Below are 12,273 nucleotides of genomic sequence, written 5' to 3'. Positions count from 1 at the left end.
ATTTCAGCAACTGTATTTGTGTGCAAAAGAGGAGAGAAAGTAGATTAATTTTAAAAGGTTACATTGATTGCAGTCAGGCATGAGCCTGCAGCGAGGAGCCCTGTGCAATTCCCACCCCAAGGTGGGGACTGCTGTCCTCTCCAGGGGCCATTCCACCCCAGCATCTCCCCAGGATGCTGAGGCACCCCCAGTGCCACACACCAAAATTCCTTCACTTTGTGGGGGGAGTGAGAGGACCAAACACACGTGACCCTGGAGCAGCCCTGGCTCCTGAGGCCTCAGCCATCAGCACATGAGTCCTCATTGAGCTTGGGGTTGGTGGTGAGGAGTTCCCAGGGAACTTTACTGGACTTTTATTTCTGTGCAGGATCCCTGACATCTGGGAAGAGCTCCTGATCCTTCAAGATAGTGAAGCTGATTTCCTGCAGCTGTATTGACACAAAGAATGTGCTCAGAGGCCCCGTTTCCAGCCACGTTGAGGGAGAGGTGAGAGCCTGCCATGGTGGTGGAGCAAGTCGAGTTCAGTGGGGTCTCTCCAGCCCAGTCTGGGGCTGTTTGGGGGCTGCAGCCCCTCTTGACTCTGCTCCTGAAAACATGGGGAACTGGATGTGTTTAGAGCTGCCTCTTGGAGACCTGCCTGGTCCTCCCTGGTGCACTCTTCCAGCATCTCCAGAAACCTTGAGTTTGGTTAGTCCCTGGAGCAGTTTGTAAGAACCAGAGAGTGGCAAAGGCGGCCTGGGAGGGTCAGCAAAGCCTGTCTGCTGCACGAGGAAAGTCTTGGCAGCAGATGGGATCTGTGATCATCACCAGAGGAGTTTGGTGTCTCCCTGGTCACTCCTCAAATGTTCTTGGTCCCTGGGATAGCTCTGCTGATTTGGCTTCACTTTAGTAGAGAGGGACCCAGTTACCTTCTTCAAGCTCTTGCTGACCTTGTGTTGCACCATCTGGCCATCGGCCTTGGCCATGGGGATGGGATGGACACGGGCTCTTGGGGGGTCTTTTTTCCTTGTCACCAAGGCAGCTCTGCTTTCTACCAATGGATGGTGCCAGTAGCAACTTCCACCTTCTTCCAGGCCAGCGGGACATAACCCTGAGTGGCCACTTCTTGCCATCGTGACTCATTTGTTTCCCTCGCGAGGCCTAGAGCTGGGGGCGAGAAAACAAGAGCCCGAGTCTCTCTCTTGAGAACACGAGGGGATTTTTAAACCCCAGTGACCAAATTTCCCCCCCAGGGCCCCTTTTCTCCTCTTCCCCACGGGAGCAACCCCCGTTTGGCACCAAGGCCGGCGCACGAGCCGTCCCTCCGCTGCCATTGCCGCGGCCTTTCCCGCATCGGCGGCGAACCGAGGCTGCCCTTGGCTGCCCCCAAAGCTGTACCTGTGCCTGCACATCAATGCCCGTCTCCAGCAGGCGCCCTCGGAGCTTGAAAGCCCTTCCTGCCCGCGGGGTCGTGCCCCACCAGCGTGGGGTTCCCCGCGCCGTGCCGGGGCCCTGCGCTTCAATCGCGGGAGGAGGAAACGCTTCCCCTTGATCGGGAGGGATAAGAATAGCGAGCGGCAGGTGGGGTGCGGATGAAAGGCGGCCGGCTCTCGTTCTTCCCCCCGCCCCGGGCCGATCTGCCCCCTTCTCTTTGCGAGCCATAATTGCGTGGCACGGCCGCAGACGAGTGTCACGCTCCACCAAAGGCCGAGCGCGGCGAGGCCACGGCTCCGGGCTCGCCAGCAATGAGCGGGGAGGCGGCGAGGAGGCTTTTGATCCCGCTCTTCTTCCTCTGACGTGCTGGAGGATTATCAGGCTCTGAGGAAGGTATTTCTCCAGCTTGAGCTTTCCCTCGCTCTGCAAAGGAGGCCGATTGCTGCCCTGCCATTGCCAGGGGCCAGAGCAGCACGTGGTGGCAGCGCCGGTCCTTCCCCCAGGAGATGCCAAGGCCAGACCAAACCCATCACCCGGCCATTGCCATGGTGGACACCTCTGTGACCCTTCCTGACGTGGTCCCTGACTTTTTGGTGGCTTCTGCTCCTAGAGGTCGTACTGGAGACAGCCTGGCCTGGGTTCCGGAGCCCTCGGCGGTGTTGTGACACATCAGCATTGTGATTTCCAAGCCCAGCAGCTGTGGTGGGGCACGGTGGCCTCCTGCTTCCCTGTGTTTTTTCAGGTGCTTCCTCTGGCTTTGCTTTCATTAATTTATCACACGCACACAGAGCGTAAGTGGGCTCGAACCTCCATCTCCAGCAGCTGAAATCCAATAATTGCCCAGAGTATCCCACCTGGAGGAGCGTTCCCGGCTGGTCGGCAAATTGTGAAGAAGTTCACTGTATCCCTTAGAGCGAGAAATTATCCTGGAGTGTAAGTTCTGGCTCCAGCAGCCTTACAGGTACAAAAAATGAAATTAAAGAGATTTAAATGATGCTGTAGAAAACACAGAGCAGGGGACACCTTGATTTGAGATAACTGGGGGATTCCTTTTTCAATGAAGGGGACCTTCGGCAGTGTCTGAAGGAGATGAAAGGGAAAAAAGTGACACAGTGGGAGCCTGGGAGCATCATCTCTCCCAGGGCAGGAATCTCACAGTCCTTCTCCCTGCACTGGCGTGGTGCAGCACAACATCAGCCCTACAGCTGCTTGGTATTTTTGGGGGGCTATTTTGTCCTATTTTTAGGAAATGCCAGCGTGGATTGGGAACCTTTTTTGGGTCTGGGAGGGAAAAGGTCAGCCTGAGCAAATTTCTCAGCCCAAACTGAAAGCAGAGAGGGGTGAAGCAGTTTCCTTGCTGTTTTCCAGACAGATCCACTCCAGCTTCAGATGGAGCTAATTAAAGTGGTGACATTTTAAGACATGATGATGTGAAATCTCTCGCTTCAAGCCAAGTCTGGGCCCTTTTCAGAGTTCAGTCCTGCTGCCCAGAGTCCCCAGCAGCGGCACAGGCAAATGAAGAGGGGTGATGGGTTGTTTTTAATGTAGTATTTTCCTTATGGTGCAAGCAAGTTTTTAGTCTTTGGAAGAATTCTGTAACATCAGGCTGCTGGGGCAGAGATCCCCCCAGAAAACCAGAACTCTCTGGCTCAGGTGCCTGTGACAGTGTTTGAGTTTTGCCTCTGCTGTGTGTTACCCTTCCTGGGATGGGAGAACAGAGGAGGGGAAGTCCCAGCCCCTCGGGATGGGTGTAAGCTGGGGCAGGCGCACACCCCAAAACCTGTGGCATCACCCCAAGAGCTCTGCCCTGCCCGGAGTGACACGAATCCCTGTTTTCCAGAGGGCTGGAGGCTTTTGGGGCCCCCCTGGGAGGGGAGGAGCAGGTGGGCTGTGGCTGTGGCAGTGCCATGTGCTGCCAGCAGTGCCGAGGCCAGGGCTGGATGGAGGGAGGGAGCTGCAGTCAGGAGCTGTATCGTGGCTCTTGCACAGTGCAAGAGACAAAGCCAGCTGGGCTCAGTGGGGTGCAGGAGGTGATCTGGGGGAAGGAGAGACTGGTTCTGATGGGTGGAATGAGGTGGGAGTGATGGGAAAGAGCCCGACTGATCCCGGCGCCTGCAAAGAGTGGCTGGCTCGGAGCCGGGCTGCAGGGCTGGCAGGGTGAGTGTGCTCTGCTGCCACAGGGATGATGTCCCCAGGGCTGTCCCCAGGAGGGGCCTGCCTGCACCAACCCCAGGGGTATGGATGCAGAGGGGTGGATGGACAGGTGGACACATAGGCTGATGTGGATGGAGGGGTCGATCGAGGCGTGGGCAGCACGTGCCCAGACTGCAGGAGGAAAACCTTGCTTTCCATGTGAAGGGAGGACACTGGAGTCAGCAGGGGATGGATGGGGCAGCAGCAGTGTTTGGCTTTGAACTCACTTTAAAGCCCCACTTCTCATCACCATCCCTCATGCAGGTGCCCAGGTGAACCTGCCCCAGCCAGGCCCCAAAAGGGCTGGTGGACACGGGGGCAGCCAGGCTCTGGGGAGCCACCAGGACAGCTCCTCACTGGGAAAAACCCAATAGTTTGGGGATAGACTATTTCACTAGATTAGAGAAGAGGTGAAGCACCCTGAACTCTGCCCCAGCACCACTCACAGGGCAGGTGAGAGGCTGGAGCTGAGCTGGTGGGTTTGGGATGGAGGTGAGCTGGTGGGTTTGGGATGGAGCTAAGCTGGTGGGTGTGGGGATGGAGGTGAGCTGGTGGGTTTGGGATGGAGGTGAGCTGGTGGGTTTGGGATGGAGGTGAGCTGGTGGGTGTGGGGATGGAGGTGAACTGGTGGGTTTGGGATGGAGGTGAGCTGGTGGGTTTGGGATGGAGCTGAGCTGGTGGGTTTGGGATGGAGGTGAGCTGGTGGGTTTGGGATGGAGGTGAGCTGGTGGGTTTGGGATGGAGGTGAGCTGGTGGGTTTGGGATGGAGCTGAGCTGGTGGGTTTGGGATGGAGGTGAACTGGTGGGTTTGGGATGGAGCTGAGCTGGTGGGTGTAGGGATGGAGGTGAGCTGGTGGGTTTGGGATGGAGGTGAGCTGGTGGGTGTGGGGATGGAGGTGAGCTGGTGGGTTTGGGATGGAGGTGAGCTGGGGGATTTGGGATGGAGGTGAGCTGGTGGGTGTGGGGATGGAGGTGAGCTGATGGGTGTGAGGATGGTGGCCTCACCCCGGCTGAGACATTTTCTGCTCCGTCATCCTGAGTTTTCTGCTCTGTTTTGCCAGACTGTTCCGGGGAAGGCGGCTGTGCCTCTCAGCGCGTTCCCCCAATGCCATCTAGTGTCTGCTCCGGCGGCCCCGGGCAGTTATTTTAAGGCGTCTGAGCTGATTTATTGCAGAAGGCTCTTTGAGGGCCAACAGGCTGCCCGGGCTGATTATTAACAGCAACACGAATAACTACCCAGTGGACGCACAGGCTGGGCTGGATTATTTTTATTATCGCTCCCGTTTCGCACTAAAAGCCCACCCCGGCAGGATGGAGTGTGAGGATGCAGTGCCACCTCCGGGGTGATTAAAGTCTTTCAGCCTTCAGCCACCGGTCTTGTAGCCTCGACATCACCTGAGGCTTAATCACTCAGAAAAGTGCTGTCATGTCCTATTGTCGCCGTATTGGGAGCGCGACCTCTTTCCCATTTAGCTGCCATCTCAAAATAATGTAACTTGCCGGGGGACAGGCGTGACTCAGGAGACTGGTAATGGGATATAAAGACTCTGACCTGCGGGTCGCCCATTCGGATGCTGCCAAGGTCAGCGGGAAGGACAGAGATGTCATTTGCACGGTGATTATTTGGCCAAACAACCCAAAAGAGGCGTTAAGGGGCCCATCAGCGGCAGTCAGCAGGGCTGAGGGCTGGGTTGGACTCTGCTCCTACTGGGAGAGCATCCAAGTCCCCCAACCCCTCCCCGAGTTTTGGGACTGTGTGACTGCCCGCGGCCCCCTCCAACTAAAGGAGTTCTTCCTTTCTTCCTTTGCCTCCACTGCAGGGGCAGGGTCTGCACAGGCTGAGACACTCTTATTTCAGCCTTTTTAGGGGCAAAGTGCCACAGCAGCATCTCCCTCCTGTGCCCCACTCATCTGCTCCCAGAACAGAGAAAGGTTTCTCAGCCCTGGCCCTTGCTCTGCTCCCCACCATCAGCTGCCATGATTTAGGTCCCTGAGAACCTCATCTCCATCCCCAGCCACCGCTGACCACGTGAATTTATCTCCTCGGTAAGCAAACCACCTCATCGAGGCAGTTTGAGTGTGTGATTAATTAAGGTCTCCCTAGGAATGAGGTTACTCCCTGCAGCCTCACGTATAAATCCATGATTAATGGGTGCTGGGTCAGGCAGGGGTTGCCTGCTCTCATCCAGACAGGCCACGAACACGGATTTTCCGTGGAAAAGCTTCTAAACAATCCCGTGGGATGGGGAGTGCAGCTGGCAGCACGGTGGGCAGCCACAGGGCTGGAGAAGGGGGGTACCAGGGCTGAGCCGGGCACGGCAGAGCCAGTTTGACCCCAATATCCAGGAGTGCTCACACCACTCTCCCGGCGGCTGAGCCGACATCCAGCCCGCTCTGTGTGTTTAATTTTCACTAATCTGTTTGGGTTCTCTTAATTATCAGCAAACAAACAAGGTGCCTTCCTCTCGGAATAACCGCGGTGCTGGGCACAGGGAGCAGCGGGTGGCGGGGCTGTGCCAACAGCCCTTCCCTGCCGCTCACCCCGCTCCAGAACTTCACCCAGGACCTGTTTGTGTGTCTCGATCCAGCGTCAGTAGTGGGGTCCCGCCCTGCCAAGCAGCATCAGCGTGCAGCATCTCCGGCAGCAGCAGCGATTCCTGCTGAGCTGGTGTGGAAAAGCCTTCGCAGTCACCGTGTGCTCCGGAGCTGGAGGAGGCTTTAAGCACGAGGCTCTTAAACAAGATGAAAACAGCCCTTCCCTTCTGCTCTTTCATGCTGCCAGAGCCCTCGGGTCGTGTCGGGGCCTGGCTCTCCGTGGGCTGACAGGTTTCCTAACTCCCCTCCCTGCACCGTCAGCACAGGATCAGGAACAGCAAATTCCAGTTGCAGCAGCTGGAGGAGGTGGAAGCCCAGCACCAGCCAGTGCCTCTGGGAAGCAGCCCCTGGCTTTGTCCCCCAAAACATCCTCAGGAGCATCAGTGAGCTGGAGAAAACCCTGTGCAGCGGGAAAATGCGTCTGGTGCCGTTTACCTGCTGCCTCCTCCAGAGCTGGCTGTGCTGTTTGATTCATGTCAGCAGCTTGGCTGGTGACTGCGGGATGAATGACGCTATATAAATGCAAAGTGTTATTAATATTTCATGTTGTAGTGAAAATGTACTAATAGGGCTTGTTCCTGGAAGATAAAGTGCTGCCATTAATACACCTCCGTGTCCCCAGCACCGGGGACTCACCTGTGGAGGGGTGGAGGGGCTCTACCTGGAGCAGAAAACGCCCATCTCACCTGGCAGCTCCCCAAAAGAGGGGATTTTAACCCAGAAAGCCACAAGAGCCACTGCAGACACCCATAAAATTAGGGGCACGTGGGGTAGAACATCCCCCCACCCACTGCTGGGTGCTGCTGGGTGGGGGCTGCTCTGGGCCCTCCCTGCCTGCCCGTGGGGGACACAGCCCCTGGGAACTCCCTTCACGGCACAGCCACTACACAGGCATGTTAAAAAAAAATAAAAACGGGCTTGTTTGATTTCAAACTGCAGAACTCTTCCCTGGAGCCATCCGCAAACACTGGTAATTTACTTTACAGCTGTTTAGATTTGTTTCTCTGCGGTTTTTCTTTTTTTTTTTAAACCCCAGCAGAATTGCAAATGAAACGTGTGTTTGCTCCTCAAATGACTCCGGCAGCACCTGAACTCCTGCACCCCACACCTTCTCCTTGGAACCACACCTGCTCCTTGGACCCCCACCCCTCTGACCCCCATCCCTGTGCCCCAGAGCTGTGAGACAGGGGCCAGACCTCAAAGAGGCGGTTCTCTGAGTTGGGGGCTCATCCTGGGAGGGCTCCATGCTCTGGCATCAGGGAGGGGTGATGGGGAAGAGGCTTGTGCCAGCTTGCAGACGAGGGGACCATAGATAAGCAGTTTATTAATTCCCAGTAAAATAATCAGCTACCACCCACTTGTCAGAGGGTGGGGAGGGATAAAGGCTCTCCTAAAGTATTGCCATGGTGCAAAGTTTGAGTAAAGAAAGGATTACAAAGGGAGGTGTTCGACTCCTGGTGCCGTGGGCAGGGGCTCCCAGGGCTTTGGCCGTGTTGGAGCAAGGGCTGATGGGTGCAGGGAAGGGATGGAGGGACCCCAGGTTGTACAGGGCACCCCAACATCCCTGCAGCATCTGAGAGCAGACAGCCCTTCCCTGCACAGCACCAGGTCAGCCCAGCACACTGTGGGGCCGCCCTTCGCCTCGGGAAATCGGGCAGCTTATGGGACACGTGGGGATCTGCCTGGAGCCTCATCCCTTCCCTCTGGGAATCTCCTCCTCGCTCCCAGGAGCCCGGGAATGACTCATGTGGTGCCTCTTGCACAGGCGATGCGTTCCTGCCAAGAGCAAGCACCGACCTGCAGCAGCGCCGGCCTCGGCGAGGGACACCTCGGGTGAGTGGGGACCCTGCTCTGCCCCGGGGACGTGGGGCTGGGGGAGTGCATCTGCCCCCCCTGACCCCGGGGTGATGGGCACGTCCTGCGCTGCTGCTGGAAGCGTGCACGGAGGAGGAGGAATGGAGGGTTTGTGTGTGTCCCCAGGGATCCGCCCGGAGAGACGGGACCCCCAGAGCAGGGACGTGCACCAGGACGTCTGTGTGAGCAGGAGCACGGGCTGGGCCGGGCTGCAAAGAGCAGGGGATGTGTTCACCCCTGAGAGCCCCTCGGCGAGGGGGAATCTGATTGGTATTTTCCTGATAATGAAATATTTAAGGCGAGTCGGTGCCAAACGCAGCCCCAGGGGCCCCGCTCGGCGCTCGGGGTGTTCCTCCAGCACGGCCCAGACCAGGCTCAGATCAGCCACGCAGGGGCTGGGGCTGGGGAGCACTGGTGGCCACCCAGCCCTGGGTCAGCTCTTCAGCATTGCAGGGGCCGTGCAGCCCCCCCAGCCCACCCAGTGCCTCTGCTCTGACACGGGGCACAGTCAGTGCAGGGCTGGGAGGGCAGAGGCACCGGCAGATTCCAGCGGTGGGAGAGGACGTGGCCGGGTGAGTCACGGCCCGCCTGCTCCTCGTTGTTGTCCGCCCGGGCCAGGCCTGGCAACGTAAGGAAAATTAATAACAAATACCTGGGCAACGAGGCAGGAGCTGGGGCGGGCGGTGCAGGATGGGGGCTGAGCCGTGGGCTGGAGCTGGTGGTGGCTGGAGGATGCTGAGGCTGCAGCAGAACCCCAGGCTTTGCCAGGTCCTCCTGTCTCCAAAGTGGGGGACGGTGCTCGGTGGAGACACATCACCTGGACCAGGTCTGTGCTGGGGCACGTGTTGGTGGGGTCCCTGCATGTGATCGTGGGCCAGAGAGGGTCCCAGGAGCTGTGCCTTGGGGCACACGGGGGCTCCAGTGGGGGCCTCTCGCTGCTCCCTGGTGACACAGTGTCTTCCTTCTTCCCAGGCCAGCTAACGGGATCGGGGAGCCATGAACTGGAGCGCGTTCGAGGGGCTCCTCAGCGGGGTCAACAAATACTCCACAGCCTTCGGCCGCATCTGGCTCTCCCTCGTCTTCATCTTCCGCCTGCTGGTCTACGTGGTGGCGGCCGAGCGGGTCTGGAGCGACGACCACAAGGACTTTGACTGCAACACTCTGCAGCCGGGCTGCACCAACGTCTGCTTCGACCACTTCTTCCCCGTGTCCCACATCCGCCTCTGGGCCCTGCAGCTCATCCTGGTGACGTGTCCGTCCCTCCTGGTCATCATGCACGTGGCCTACCGGGAGGCCAAGGCGCAGAGGCTGCGCGAGGCCGGCGGGGACGGCTGCCAGCGCCGCCTCTTCACCGACCCCGGCAAGAAGCGGGGCGGGCTGTGGTGGACGTACCTGCTCAGCCTCATCTTCAAGGCCGGCGTGGACGTGGTCTTCCTCTACATCTTCTACCGCCTCTACAGGAACTACACCCTGCCCCGGCTGGTGAAGTGCGAGCTGCCCCCCTGCCCCAACGTGGTGGACTGCTTCATCTCCCGGCCCACCGAGAAGAACATCTTCACCCTCTTCATGGTGGTCACCGCCTGCGTCTGCGTCGTGCTGAGCCTCGCCGAGGCCGCCTACCTGATCGGCAAGCGGTGCCGGGAGTGCCTGCAGGCTGGTGGTGGGCAGAGCCGGCGGCACAGCCAGGACTGCCCGCTGCCCGGCGCCGAGCCCGTGGGCACGGCCGGACAGGTTTTCCATGGGGTGGACTACAAACCCCCCACGGCCACCATCCCACCCACGGCGTCCTGCCCCAGCACGGCGTCCGAGGAGGAGGCTCTTTCCTAGGGCTGCCCAGGAGAAAGCAGGAGCCTCTCACCTGCCGGGCACCTTCATCCCCCTCTTCCTCCTCCATCCCCCGGCACAGGAGCGCTGGTGGGGGCAGTGCCCTGGAGTTGGGCTGTGCCTGAGGAGTCTCTGCTTCTCCTGTTCTGGGGAAGACACGTGACATCGTCCTGCTGAATTTGGGGTAAACCACGTGCTGTAGGACACGTGCAGTGCCCGAGAGCCACAGGGACCAGCAGCTCCGTGGCAGCTGTGAACTGGCAGCAGTGCCCAGCCTTTGAGCTGGACAGACACTCTGATCCCCCAAGGAACCCATCTCCCTATCCCTCAGCCTAAATCAGCCACGGTGTGGGTGCCAGGGCCATCTCAGACTGATGCAATCATCATTAATGACACTCATTAGCCGAGTGGGGACAAGAGCAGGTCCCTGGTGCCGCAGCCACCGCGGGGAAGCGCAGGCGTGAGGATCCCGCCGGGCAGGCAGCGCCCGCCGTGGGCTGCTGGATCATCCTGCCTGGCCAGAGGACAACACCCCAGCAAAACAGCTGAGTACAGGAGAGGAAAAACACCCCAACCATTGATTAAACAGTAACATTAAATGGCAGAATCTGATCTCAGTTATTGCTGTAACGTGTCGCGCTGGGCCGTGACGTGAGCGGCACTGTCCTTTTGGAGGCCATCCCCAAGCATTAGCTGGGATGAATAATTCACAACAATTTCATGGCAAATGCACTCGTAAGTAGCATTAACATCGAACATGTAGCTCAATCTGTTTCTCTTTATTTAGGGGGTGTGATTATTATTTTTTCCATGAGCAGGGACAGCACTCGCTGGCTCTGCCCCAAAGGAAGCAGCACAGGGAGCGAGGGAACACCATCCCTGTGTCCTTTAGGATCAGGGCCGTTCTTGGTGACAGTTCATTGCAGCTACTGCTGCTCCAACAAACCAGCTCCCACTTGGGCAAAGCTGAGCCCCTTCCCACAGCCCACCTTGGGAAAGGACCAGCTGGATGTGCTGGAGGGGGAGGCAGAGGGACCTCTGTGGCCAGGGGGATGCCAAGGGCAGGCAGGGCTGGGGGGCTGCCAAGGGCAGGCAGGGCTGCAGCACTGCTGGATGGGAGGGCAGGGCCTGAACCAGCCACCCCATAAGGGTGAGGATGGTGGAGAAGCCCTGGGGGCATCCCAGCCATCAGCCCAGAACCCTCTGGGCACGCAGCAGCTCCTTGTGCTGACACCACCGAGGCTGGAAACCTTTGAGGTGAGAGGCAGATGGTAGAACACAGGTAGGTTTTTTTCCCACCTCCTTCTATGTGAAGCTGTGCTTGGTGTCTGCCTCCCTCTCGTGCGCTCCCATTGCTGGATCAGGCACCCAAAAGTTTTCTTTGCTGAGGCCTCTCACGCCAGAGAGAACACAGAGTTGTTCTTTGTGTGCGAGCCGTTGCCCCGATTTAAAGAGCATGGGCTGGGCTGTTTGTTTTCCAGCAAGGTTGGCTGCTCCTGCTCCGGGCTGTCCCGTGGGTGAAACCCCGAGGTGTTCCCTGTGCAGGCACTAATGGGGCAGATGAGCCCCAGGAGAACCTCCCTGTCCCACTTCCCCACATCAAAGCACAGCTGGAGCTGCTGCCCCGCTGCCAGAGACCTGAAGATCCAGTTGCTGGGTGTTGTTGTGCAGTTCTGTGGTGCTCAGGGCAGACATTGCAGCTGCTCCACAGAGCTCGGGGTGTCTTGCACCACCCAGGCTTGGGATCAGCCCTGACCAGCCCCACAAACGGGAGTGTTTGGCTGGTTCTTTCTGATGTGTTTCCCCTCGAGTTGCCCCGGTCGTTGGTGCAGAAACGGGGCTCTGGGAGCTGGGACATGTCCTGGGATACAGAGGCAGGACCAGTGTCAGCAAAGCAAATAAACTGGGAGGTGTCAAAATAAAAGCTGACTGTTTTCTAGACTTTGCATCATCACACAGGGATTCCCCCTGTATGTTCTTGTGGGGTCCCAGAAGAGCCCCTGAATCCAGGGGAGGGGGGATTTGAAAGAAACCCACCAGTAACTCCAACCCAGGCAGGGATGTGGAGAGGACTGTGTGTGCAGGTCAGGGGTAGCCTGGCCTTCCCAGCTTGGGCTTGTTTCTTCCCTGGCCAAACCCCTCCTCTTTGCTGGGAATTGAGGAGAAACTCTCTGATTTATGTCCAGTGTGCTGGAGCCAGTGGCTGCTCCCAGGACCCCGTGACTCCTGTGCCCTGTGCTCGTGGGGGAGTCTCATCCCTGGGGACATGGCCCTGGAGCAGGACAGCTGGGATGCTGTTGGCAGGCAGGAAGCTGAAATAAAAGGCCTGAGTCCAACCTCCTGTGACACCCCATTTAAGACTCTTTAAAAGAGACTTGGAGGTCTTTCTGCCAG

At 58.4% G+C, this 12,273-nt stretch overlaps 1 protein-coding gene across 2 annotated transcripts; it reads left to right on the top strand.

Annotated features, from left to right (window-relative positions):
* Positions 1-614: 614 nt before the first annotated feature.
* Positions 615-12,041, top strand: LOC135402366 (gap junction beta-5 protein-like). 2 transcript variants are annotated; one of them, XM_064635463.1, is made up of 4 exons: positions 615-2,346; positions 3,871-4,059; positions 4,668-8,034; positions 9,028-12,041. In XM_064635463.1, exon 4 carries the CDS (start codon positions 9,052-9,054, stop codon positions 9,880-9,882), a length of 831 nt encoding a protein of 276 aa, XP_064491533.1. In that variant the 5' UTR covers positions 615-2,346; positions 3,871-4,059; positions 4,668-8,034; positions 9,028-9,051; the 3' UTR covers positions 9,883-12,041. The 2 variants fall into 2 exon arrangements, with proteins under 2 accessions (XP_064491533.1, XP_064491532.1); XM_064635462.1 differs by having other exon boundaries at positions 615-2,374.
* The last annotated feature ends 232 nt before the right edge of the window (positions 12,042-12,273 follow it).

Source organism: Pseudopipra pipra, chromosome 24, assembly GCF_036250125.1.
Source record: "Pseudopipra pipra isolate bDixPip1 chromosome 24, bDixPip1.hap1, whole genome shotgun sequence".
Lineage (NCBI taxonomy): Eukaryota > Metazoa > Chordata > Aves > Passeriformes > Pipridae > Pseudopipra > Pseudopipra pipra.
The sequence above is the reverse complement of the archived record's forward strand: the minus strand, read 5'-3'. Positions and strand labels throughout refer to the sequence as shown.